Here is a 12762-nt window from a genome sequence, read left to right as displayed (position 1 = left end):
ACCGACATTTTTGTTCTGTTGAATAAATGATGCCATGTAAGAAAACTTTAAAATATTTACTGTGAAGAAAGTGGCAATAGTTTTCTTGGACAAGGATGATAATGGATTATTCTAAAGAAAATGCAAATCATTATCAGTGACTTAACCAGCAGAAAATAAGACAGTAGAGAGTTAGTTTCAATTTAGTTGGATTCATTTATTTGCTCATATTCTCCATCCAATTAGTCTCACTGATTGACCAAAATTATGTCCCACAGCTCCATGGTAAATCAGTATAACTTGCTTCAGTTTTAGGAATTTCAGTTTTGGCTTTTGGCACTCACTGATCTTCAGTATTGTGGAGCAGAACAGTTTTTCTTATTGCTGCCATCACTGCATTCTTTACTTTAGTGATTACTGGTAGATCTGGTGGAGTCTGCTTGAGGGTAGCATTCACTGGAGCTGGTGCAGACGGGGTCACTGATAGACCTGGTGAGCTTAACGTGCAAGAAGGTGATTGTACAAAAGGAAACAAAGACTGTAGGGTGAAAGATTTTGCTGACTGCACACTTGAAGAATTGTGTTGGGGTGGAATCAAATGCCTTGTTGATTGTGCCATTGAAGACCTTTGTGACTGAGCAGCTGAAGGGCTTGATGGCTGTGCCTCTGAACATCTTGACCGTCTGGTGTCTGAACTTCTTTTTGGTGGGGAAAGTGAATTTCCTGGTGATGGAATCCAAGATCTTGGTGTTTGTGGACATGAAGAGATTGATGAGAGTGGACTTGAATTTTGTGGCATTGATGATCTTGGCAATAGTGTAGCCGGATATCTGGGTGGTGGAATACGATAGCTCCATGATGGTGAGAGTGAAGATCTTGGTGATGATGAAGACATTGATAATTTTGTAACTGAAGCTGTTGATGATTGTACAGCACACGTAGGGCCACTGAGATGTGTAACTGTGGCCCTTGTTTGAACACTAGGTGAGCTGACTGCAGAAGAAGAGAGAGGTGGAGGCATGCTCTGATATTCAATTTGTGTGAGTAGATCATCTGTTGTCAGTTCATAATATGGAAAAGGTTCTGATGCCAGAGTAGAGAAGTCCCCTTTAGGTGGAGTAACTGGAACAGCTCCATCAGGAGCACCTGGGAGGCAAGCAGCAGGAGATGTTGCTGCTGGGGTTCCCAAAACAGGTGACGGAAGTTGAGTTGGGAGTTCTATGCTTGAGGAAGGAGTTTCCACTTTCGAAGTTTTTAATGCAGCTAACCAATCAGCTGGCAATGCCGGTGCTAAGGCTGGAGCTGTAGGGCTCACAAACACCTTTGTTTTAGGATAAGATCGAGGTTGGGGTCTCATTTCTTCTCCCTTTCCAGTTCCGTATCTAACGTATGTAATTGAATTTTTCACCTCTCTGGATCCATGCATCCGCAGATAATGAGAGCTGGATATTGTTTTTTCTACAGCTCTTGTTACAAGCTTATTGATTTCACACAGTGGGAAACTGGAAAATGAGAAACTTTCATCTGTTTGATCCACATATGAACAAGAGGCCTCACTGCAAGCAGGTGGGACATGGTACACCGAAACATTGTTGTCCATCCGTTGAGTCTGAGGCACACTTGCTGGTTTATTGGGATGATCTTTGTGCCGCTTTTGCTTGCGCTTTGCCCCCTTCTCTTCTTCACTCCCAGGGACAGTCTTTTCTTTATAAAGTTCAAAGCAGTATGAAGCATCAGGAGACACTTCTAAACCTCCTGTATCATCTGGGCAAAAAGGAGAAGACCTGTTCATAGGTAATGTCAGTACATGAGAATCCTGCCTTTCATACATTTTAACAGGTACTTGCTTGGAGGCGTATACCTGCTGTGTTTGAATAGTTGTACTTTGAAGCATCTTTGATTTTGTAATTTCCAGGGACAGCTCTCCATGTTGATCTTCGTGGGTAATAGCATTTGTCTTCTGGATTACTTGTTCTTCCAAAACTGTAACTCTGAAAGAGAGCCTGTCAGTCTCCTCGAATATTTCATCAATTATGTCTACAGCACATTTACTCAGAGTATTTACTCGTGTAACTATATTGTATAAAGATGTCTCAATTATCTGAATTAACTCCTCTTGACTATTTGTGGGTATCTCCAATGTATCTGGATCCCCCTCATCTTCCTGTTCATTTGACGACATTTTTAATGTTTTAGTTCAGTACAAATGTTGAGGCGCTTCCACTTGACCCCATTTTATTCATCCTTACCTTTTCTTAGGCTCCCTGTGAGCTCTGTCTATTTTTCAGCCTCACAAGCACCATCTGATTCTGGCAGAGGCTGCTCTGATCTGAGAGAATTCTCTGCTTCCAGCGGTAACCCGGCAACCAAGCTCTATGTCATAATCCCATTGCTGCGCCAGCAGTGATTGGACAGTGCCTCCCAGTCATCACCATGACCTCCTGCCCTGCTGTCTGCTGGAACAGGTTTCTCAAAGGTGGAGAGAGACTAGCAGGAGAGGAAGTCACAAAGTGATTAGTAAATTCTCATTTACTGTTTCTCAAGGGTGACCCTGGATTTGAGACCAAATTTGCTATGTGACCTCTAGCTTACTTTTCTGAACTCAAGTAATACCTGTCCATATCTGGTTCCAAATTATCTTCCAGTTGGGATGTCTCTTCTAAGCGCCACTTAGATATCACATGGCTTTTCCAAACTGGTACTTAAAATTTTTTTTGACAAAAAGCTATACGTAATTAATGTGTACTACTTTATAAATTTGGAGATAAGTATATACCTATAAAACCATCACCTCAATCTATGTCATGAACCTATCACTTTCAAAGTTTCCTCCTGCTCTATTATTATTATAATTATCATCATCATCGTTTTTGACAAAAACACTTCACATAAGATCTAAGTTCTTAGTAATTTTTTTCTTTATTTTCTTGTTTAGCTATTATAGTTCCCCCTGCACTTTGCCCTCTTTTCCCATCTCTACCCAGCTTCAGCCTCCCTCCCCTCTGGACGTCACCTCACCGTTGTCTGTGTCTGTGGGTCATGCATACCTGTTCTCTAGTTAGTTCCCTTTTCTTTCATTTAGTTCCCCTCTCTGCTCCCCTCTGACAGCTGTCAGTCTGTTCCATGTATCCATGTCTCTGTCTCTATTTTGTTCATCAACTTATTTTGTTCATTAGATTCCACGTGTAAGTGAGATCATACTGTACTTCTCTTTCTCTGACTGGCTTATTTCAATTAGCGTAATGCTCACCAGGTCCATCCATGCTGGTGTTAAGAGTAAGATTTCCTTTTCTAAAAAAATATTTATGTATTTTTAGAGAGAGGATAAGGGAGGGAGAAAGAAAGGGAGAGAAACATCAATGTGTGATTGTAGGGGACCGGTTTGTCTTGGCCTGGCAAACGTGACTCAGCTCTGTATGGAAAACCTACAGAAGTGAAGTGGTGGGCAGGAACCAGACCTTTAAACCGAGTTTTCCCGTGGGAATCAGGCCTAGAAAATACTCACAGACTGTTATGGCTTGCTCTCACTAAAACTCCGTCACCCTGATCTAAAACAACAAATGTGTATTGTCTATCTTCAAGGTAATTTCCAAAGCCTGTATGAGTTCTCCCAAGGGCAGAGCTAATGAGCTCATCATCATTCCCCTCTGCATGCTATTTTTATTTCCTCGATTGTACCTAGAATGTAGACAGTAATGTTCTGTGTGATAGATAATAAATCTTTCTATGATGTAAGACCCCAGGAAAACAATAAAAGCCTGTCTAGGCAAGGGTCCGGGCGCTCCCCTCTTGAGGGAGTGGCCGAGGCACCATAGGCCCTCTCCCCTGGAGAGAGCAGTCGTGTCTGTTCGCTTTTTCCACACAGGGTTGTTGTCGTCTGTGCATTGATTCTCGTCGTATACCACAACAGGCGGACTCTGCTGGACAGGGTCTGCAACATGTGATTGCCTCTCATACGCCCCTTACTGGGACCTGACCCACAACCCAGGCATGTGCCCTGACTGGGAATCAAACTGGCAACCCTTTGGTTTGCAGCCCGCACTCAATCCACTGAGATACACAAGCCAGGGCAGATTTCCTTTTTTCTAAAATTATTGTTCAGTTACAGTTGTCCCAATTTTCCCCATTGCTCTTCCTTGTCTCATCCAACCGCCCCCCACTCCCAACAGTCAATCCCTACACCACTGTCCATGTCCACGGGTCCTTAATACATGTTCCCTGACTTGACCCTTTCCCTTCTTTCTCCTGTTATCTTCCTCCCCAGTCCGCTCTGGTCCCTGTAGTCTATACCTTGTTTCCATGCCTCCTGTTCTATTTTGTTCATTTGTTCTGTTGATGAGGTTCCACTTACAGGTGAAATCATACATATGGTATTTGTCCCTCACTGCCTGGCTTATTTCACTTAGCATAATGCTCTCCAGTTCTATCTATGGTGTTGAGAAGGGTAGGATCTCCTTTCTTTCTGCTGCGTAGAATTCCATCGTGTAAGGGTACCACAATTTTTTGATCCACTCATTAACAGATGGGCACTTAGGCTGTTTCCAGAACTTGACTGTTGTAAATAACACTGCTATGAACCTTGGGGTGCATAGGTTCTTTTGAATTGGTGTTTCAGGATTCTAGGGTATACTCCCAGTAGTGGAATTGCTGGGTAAAAGGCAGTTCCATCTTCAGTTTTCTGAGGAAATTCCATACTGTTTTCTACAGTGGCTGTACAAATCTGTGTTCCCACCAACAGTGCACTGAGGTTCCCTTTTTTTCCACATCCTCTGAAACATTTATTTGTTAGTTTATTGATGGCCATTCTGATAGGTGTGAAGTGGTATCTCATTGTGGTTTTATTTTTATTTTAATTTTTTAAAAAATATATTTTATTAATTATGCCATTACAGTTGTCCTATTTCCCCCTTCATTTCCCTCCACCCTGCACACCCCCTCCCCCACCATCCCCCCTTTAGTTTATGACCACGTGTCTCAAGTTCTTTAGATTCTATATTTCCCATACTATTCTTGCCCTCCCCCCTATCTATTTTCTACCTACCATCTATACTACTTATTTTCTGTACCTTCTCCCCCCTTCTCCTTCTCCCACTCCCCTGTTGCTAACCCTCCATGTGATCTTCATTTCTATGGTTCTGCTCCTGATCTAGCTTGTTATCTTAGTTTGCTTTTGTTTTAGATGTGGTTGTTAATAACTGTGTGTTTGCTGTCCTTTCACTGTTCATCTTTTTTATCTTCTTTTTCTTAGGTAAGTCCCTGCAACATTTCATATAATAAGGGCTTGGTGATGATGAACTCCTTGAACTTGACCTTATCTGAGAAGCACTTTATTTGCCCTTCCATTCTAAATGAAAGCTTTGCTGGATAGAGCAATCTTGGATGTAGGTCTTTGGATTTCATGACTTGGAATACTTCTTTCCAGCCCCTTCTTGCCTGTAAGATCCCTTTTGAGAAATCAGCTGACAGACTGATGGGAACTCCTTTGTAGGTGACTGTCCCCTTATCTCTTGCTGCTTCTAGGATTCTCTCCTTCATTTTAATCTTAGCTAATGTAATGATGATGTGCCTTGGTGTGTTCCTTCTTGGGTCCAACTTCTTTGGGACTCTCTGAGCTTCCTGGATTTCCTGGAAGCCTATTTCCTTTGCCAGATTGGGGAAGTTCTGCTTTATTATTTGTTCAAGTAAGTTTTCCACTCGTGGCTGTTCCTCTTCCCCTTCTGGTATCCCTATAATTTGGATGTTGGAACGTTTAAAGATGTCCTGGAGATTCGTAAGCCTCTCCTCATTTTTTTGAATTTTTGTTTCTTCATCGTTTTCTGTTTGGTCATTTTTTCCCCCCTTCTGGTCCACTCCTTTGATTTGAGTCCCAGTTTCCTTTCCATCACTATTGGTTTCCTGTGCATTTCCCTTCATTTCAATTGGTTTAGCCTTCATTTGTTCCTCTAATTTGTAACTAAAATCAACCAATTCTGTGAGCATCCTAGTCACCAGTGTTTTGAACTCTGCATCCTATAGGGTGGCTGTCTCTTGGTCGCTTAGATGTATTGGCTCTGGGGCTTTGAGCTGTTCTTGAGCCATAATGTTTTGGTCTGTTTGTACCCGTTATGTATGAGGAGCAGAGCCTTAGGTGTTCACCAGGGCGGAGCAACCCAGGTTGCTGGGTTGTGATGCTGTATGTGGGGGCGGGATCAGAGAGGGGCAATGGCGTTTGTTCCATGCTCTCTTTCAGATTTCTGTCTCCTCTGTTGTTTCCCACCAGCAAATTGGGCCCTTCTGGTGCTGGCTCCCAGGTGTGTGGGCCTGTGCACCCTCCAGGACCCTGTGGATCTCTCCAATGAACTCTCTGTGAGCCTGGGAGCCTCTCCCAGCACCTTCACCCCGAAAGTCTTTCCAATTTGTGCTTTCAGGCTCTAATTCCCCTTGCTGGGGCCATAGCCTGAGTGGTCTGTCTCAGTGCTCGCTCCTTTTCTTGGTTTTTATCTGTGTGCGAATGTGTGACTGCGGTCAGCCAGCTGCCTTTCACCATCAGTGGGTCCACCTGTTACCACCCTAGGCCTGGGATCTGCCAGCTGCTGCTTGTGCTCCTGGGTTGGTCCGACCAATCTTTCCTCCCGACCCTGCTCTGCCAGTGACTCTGCCCCTCTACTGCTCTGGCTAAATGGTTCGTTGTTGTCAGACTTCCATACATTTCAATTTTCTGTGTTTTGGCTGCGTTTTGGTACTAAAACTTTGTTGTCTTTAAACTTGGTTGTTCGTGGAAGCATAGTGTTTCCACCTATGCCTCCATCTTGGCCGGAAGTCCGTCTTCTATAATTTCTTTCTTCCCGGTTGTGTGGTTTTCTGAGTACAGGTCTTTTACCTCCTTGGTTAGGTTTATTCGTAGGCACCATAGTTTTCAGACTATAAGGTGCACCCCCACCCCATTTGGGGAGGTATAATGATTGTTAATGCTGCTGTTGCATTCTGTTTATTTTTACAGTGGTGAAATATTATGTTATTTATGTTATTAAATATTTTACCACATTTTTTGGCTTCAGAAATTCTTCCTCTAAAACCCAGTTGTGTCTTATGGTCTGAAAAATATGGGTACTTTATTTTTTTGTTGCTATAGTAAATGGTATTTTTTCCCTGATTTGTGTTTCTGATATTTCAGTGTTGGTGTACAGAAATTCCTTCGGTTTCTGAATATTGACTTTGTATCCCATTGTTTTGCCCAATTTGCTTATTTGGTTAAGTCTACATGGTTTTCTATGTGCACTATTATGTCATTTGCAAATAATGACAGTTTTACTTATTCCTTTCCAATTTGGATGTATTTTATTTCTTTTTCTTTTCTGATCACCGTGTCTAGGACTTTCAATACTACATTGAATAGAAGTGATGAAAGTGGACATCTTTGTCTTGTTCCTGATCTTAGTCAGAAAGCTTTTAGTTTTTCCCGTGCCCATTGAGTATGATACTGGCTGTAGTTTCTTTTATATGGCCTTTATTATGTTGAGGTATGCTCCTTTTTTTTCCACTTTGCTGAGGGTTTTTTTTTTTTTATCCTACATGGATACTCTTTTTCCCATGCTTTCCACATCTGTTGATATGATCATGTGATTTTGTCTTTCCTTTTGTTTATGTGATGTATTACGTTTACTTATTTGTGACTCTTGAAACATCCTTGCATCCCTGGGATGGATCCCACCTGATCACGGTGTATGATCTTTTTAATGTATTGCTGGATGCGGTCTGCCAATATTTTGTTGAGGATTTTAGTTTCTATGTTCATCATTGATTTTGGCCTGTGGTTTTCTTTGTTGTGTCTTTGTCTGGTTTGGTGATTTGGATAATGCTGGCCTCATAAAAAGAGTTTGGGAGTCTTCTCTCTTCTTGGATTTTTTGGAGTAGTTTGAGAAGGATAGGAGGTTAGCTCATCCTTAAATGTTTTGTAAAATTCTCCTGTGAAGCCACCCAGTTCAGGGTTTTTGTGTGCCATGAGGTTTTTTTATTACTTCTTCAATTTCACCAGCAGTTATGGTCTATTCAGGCTTTCTGTTTCTTCTTCATTTAGTTCTGGAAGGTTATATATTTCTAGAAATTTGTCCATTTCACCCAGGTTTTCAAATTTCTTGGCATTTAGTTGTTCATAGTAATTTCCTACATCCTTTGTATTTCTGTGGTGTCAGTTATAATTTATACTCTTTCATTTCTGATTTTATTTATTTCAGTTCTCTTTTTTTTCTTGGTGAGTCTGGTTAAAGGCTTGTTGATATTGTTTATCTTTTCAAAGAACCAGCTCCTGGATTTATTGATCCGTTGAATTGTTCTTTTAGTCTCTATGCCATTTAATTCTGCTCTCATCTTGATTTATTTCCTTTTTTCTACTTGCTCTGGGCTTTGTTTATTGTGATTTCTTCATTTTTTTCAAGAGATTTAATTTATTCTTAGAGACGGGGTAAGGGAGGGAGGAATAGCAGTAGAGACATCAATGTGAAAGACTAACACCAATCAGTTGCCTGTCATGCATGCCCCGACCAGGTATTGAATTCACAACCCAAGCATATACCCCGACCAGGAATCGAACTGGTGGCCTTTCACCCTGTGGGATGTTGCCCAACCAACTGAGCCACACTGATCAGGGTTGAATTGTTCTTAATGACAATACCATGGCTTAGTATTTCTCCACATATTTATACTTTCAGTGAAATAATTGTTTTCTTGTGGATTTCTTGTAGAACTTAGGTTTCGAGGCATCTTTGGTCAAGAAGGATCGGTCAGCAAGCCACCTAGACCATAAACGAGAGATAAGACAGTAAGTACTTTTGAAGTGTCAGTGAAAAATACATTTTGACTCCTTTTTAGAAATTTAACATCCTGTAAGTATGTGAGTTTTTACAATAGCATCCTTAGACTTGGGTGAGTGGTCGTAACTTGTGTTTACCTGTAATACGTAGACTCTTTAACCATTAGCTACTTTACTAAAACAATTTTTTTTTCTATATAAGATGGAGACGGTCCTTCCTTGTGAGCCTGTTTTTCTGTATTCCTGTCATGGGGCTGATGATATATATGATGGTTGCGGACCACCACCTTGCAACCCTTCACCATAATCAGAACATGAGTCAAGAAGAAATGGTCAATATTCATTCTTCTATGTTCCTGGAGCGCCAGATCCTGCCAGGATTGTCCATTATGAATTTGCTTTCCTTTATATTGTGTGTACCTGTGCAGGCAAGTGAACTATTAACAAGTCTATTTGTTAATAACAAAAAGTATCTAAGATGTGGCAGGCAAGGCTATTTTCAATTGTAAAGCAGATGTTAGCCAGAAGCCGGTCATTTTATGCTGAATGTTTTACAAAAATAATATTAAACTGAGTGGTTAGTTAAAGTCGATAATAAATTCCACTTAACCCCTAAAGATATTATTTAATGACAAAGCAGACAATAAGAATTTAGCTTTTATTCAGATATGAATTTGGTGTTTATGTCTGCTATTATATATAACTTTATATTTAAAATTATAATAAAATACATTTACTTATATATTTAATATTTTAAGTGAATTATATTTCTAGTAATGATATTAAATCTATTTTAATATCTTTATTAATTTATTGTATAAAATAAAATAATTATGGTAATTATTATTAGTTGTATTGCTTTCCCCTGGCACTTAAATTTATTGCTTTTTGGATGTTTTCAAAGCTTCTTTTGAGATAAACTCTTATTGTAGAACACTTCCATCTGATAAATATATCTCTTTTTCTGATTCTTGTAAAATGCAATAATAATTTCTTAAAAATCTCAGCATGTTTCTCTCTAAGAAAGACAAGCCTTTTGGTCATGTTTACTAACAAAACCAGCTATCAGATCTCATAACTTGTCGTATACCACTTAGGTTGAATTTTGGAAAGCGGAAGATGAGTTTTGTATTTAAAAAACCCTTGTCAAAAGAATGTCATTCGCCCTGGCTGGTGTAGCTCAGTGGATTGAGTGCAGGCCTGCAAAACAAAGGATTGCGGTTCGATTTCCAGTCAGGGTGCATGCCTGGGTTGCAGGCTGGTTCCCAGCAGGGGATGCATGAGAGGCAACCATACATTGATATTTCTCTCCCTCTCTCCTTCCCTTCCCCTATAAAGATAAATAAATAATTTTTTTTAAAAAAGAATGTCATTCTTTTCATAGTTCTTGTTTTGGCTAGAATCAAAGAGAAAACCTTCTCTTTGAGAAGGTTCTGAGAACCTTCTGAGTTTCTATTATGGAATATCCATCAGACCACAGAGGACAGCTGCCAAACTGGTGCACCAATTGGAATCCTTGCTGCTAAATCCTTGCACACACATAGCTGCTAAAATGCAAACTTAAACTTTCTCTTTAGCGTTAATGGATTAAGTAGAAGTCAAAGGAATTTAACATTGATGCTGTACCTTAGTTATTGAGGTATATATTTGCATTTCAGGGTTTTTTTTAAAGGCAACAATTATTCTTTCTCTGTTACAGTTTTTTGGAGGCTGGTACTTCTACATTCAGGCCTACAAAGCACTGAAGCATAAAACTGCAAATATGGACGTACTGATTGTGCTGGCCACCACCATTGCATTCGTCTACTCTTTGGTTATCCTGCTTGTAGCAATGTATGAGAGAGCCAAAGTGAACCCTATTACTTTCTTTGACACACCTCCTATGCTATTTGTGTTTATTGCGCTAGGCCGGTGGCTGGAACATATAGCAAAGGTAAAGTCAGAAAATGTGATATTTATTAAAGTCTTGGGTGGATAAATGACCATAATAGTTTCTACACTAATTAATAGAATACATATATTGATTTATGTATCTAATCATTTACTTAAAGAAGTATTTGTTTTTGTTTGGCAATATTTTATATATTCCTTTTTAGATAATTTACCAAGTTTATGGAATTAATATTGTAGATAGTAGAGTACATCCATGTTTATTTTAAGAGAGAGGCATCGGAGAACTACCTTTTTATTTATTTCTATCATATTATTCATGGAAAAAGTTGATGTGACTATAGGATTTAAAATAATGGTGGAAAATTTTTACCCATAATCTAATGCTCTAATGGAAATCACTTTCTAATCCTATTCCACATACGTTTATATTTTCCAGACTGACAAACATAGTATTCTGTGCCACTTTGTACCCTTAACACTATAAAGATTCCCCCCCATTTTTTCAGTCTAGATAATTATTTGGCATTTCTGAGTAATATTCTGTCAAATCACTATGCTGTCATTTACTAAATCATTTTGGTTTTGTCCTCAATTAGATTGTTTCCAATTATTAATATGAGATAACTCTGCAATGTCATTTTTCTTGAATTAGAGTCTTAGGATAAATTACAAAGCATATGGTTTAAAGACAAAACTCTTTCTATGGTTTATGCTACAAGTTGAAACAATTTTTGCCAGCACAGGTATGTTAATGAAGTAGTTTGACTACCACTTCATCAGTTTTGATTCCTGTCTAAACTCTGACTAAGTCAGTAGGCATGAAATGGTATCATAGAGTTACTTTACTTTGCATTTTTTTCCATTAATAATAGCGATAAACATTTTTTCACACATCAGGGATTTTATTTCTTACTTGAATTGCCTGTTCATGTCCTTTGCCTGTGTACCTATTGGGTTTCTGATGTTTTTTCTTATTAATTTACATTATTTATTTATAAATTAGAGCTTATTATATATTTTATAATTTGTTTACTTCATATTTTTAAGTGAAATGTTTTCTGATTTTAACTAATTAATATTCCCAAATCTGTCTTTTGAATAATTATTAAAGATTATATTTTTATTTCATGTAAGGCCTGGGCTTTTTCTTTCTTAGCATTGTTGACTTTTCTTTTTAATTTATAGGGCAAGACATCAGAGGCTCTTGCCAAGCTAATTTCACTGCAAGCTACAGAAGCAACTATTGTAACTCTTGACTCTGATAATATCCTCTTGAGGTATTTATCTTCATTCTTTCTACTTTTCTTTTTTAAAGATTTTATTTATCTTTAGAGGGGAAGGGAAAGAGAGAGGGAGAGAAACATCAATGCGTGGTGTCCTCTTGTGCGTCCCTTGCTGGGAACTGGCCTGCAGCCCAGGCATGTGCCCTGACTGGGAATCAAACCAGCGACCCTTTGGTTCACAGGTCTGCACTCAATCCAGTGAGCTACATCAGCTAGGGCTCTACTTTTATTTTTTTACTCCTTATGAAAATATCAAATGTACACAGAAGTAGAGAGAAGAGTGTAATAATGCATGCACATAATTCATCTCCCAGATTTAACAGTTATATTCATATTTGCCACACATTACTTCATCTGTACATTCTATCTTTGTTTCTGTTGTTGCAATAGTATTTTAGAGTAAATTCCAGTCATATCATTTGACCGCTAAGTATTCCTGTAGTATCTCTAAAAAAGAACATATCCTTTTTAAAAAGATTTTATTTATTTTTAGAGAGAGGGGAAGGGAGGGAGAAAGAAAGGGAGAGAAGCATCAATGTGTGGTTGCACCCTCTACTGGGGACCTGGCCCACAACTCAGGCATGTGCCCTGACTGGGGATCGAACCGGCAACCCTTTGGTTTGCAGACTGGTCCTCAATCCACTGAGCCACACCAGCCAGGGCAGAACATTATATAACTGTAACGCCATACTGCATCTAGTAAGATGAACAAAAGTTCCTTAATATCATCTCATGCCATTCATGTTCACATCTTTCCTGTTGTCTCCAAATGGTTTAAGTTTCATTGTTTGCACTAGAATTCAATCAAGGCCATAGTCG

General features: G+C 39.3%; 1 protein-coding gene across 2 annotated transcripts in view; it reads left to right on the top strand.

Moving 5' to 3' along the window:
- Window positions 1-12762, top strand: part of ATP7A (ATPase copper transporting alpha) — an 86602-nt gene that overhangs the window by 41987 nt on the left and 31853 nt on the right. For both annotated transcript variants that reach the window (XM_037132198.2, XM_037132197.2), the window contains 4 exons: window positions 8700-8776; window positions 8970-9195; window positions 10467-10700; window positions 11846-11937. In XM_037132198.2, the coding sequence (XP_036988093.2) occupies window positions 8700-8776; window positions 8970-9195; window positions 10467-10700; window positions 11846-11937 (629 nt within the window). The remainder of the gene's footprint in view (window positions 1-8699; window positions 8777-8969; window positions 9196-10466; window positions 10701-11845; window positions 11938-12762) is intronic.

Source organism: Artibeus jamaicensis, unplaced genomic scaffold, assembly GCF_021234435.1.
Source record: "Artibeus jamaicensis isolate MK-2021 breed Jamaican fruit bat unplaced genomic scaffold, CSHL_Jam_final contig_241, whole genome shotgun sequence".
Taxonomy (NCBI): Eukaryota; Metazoa; Chordata; class Mammalia; order Chiroptera; family Phyllostomidae; genus Artibeus; species Artibeus jamaicensis.
This window is presented reverse-complemented; position numbering and strand designations above follow the sequence as displayed.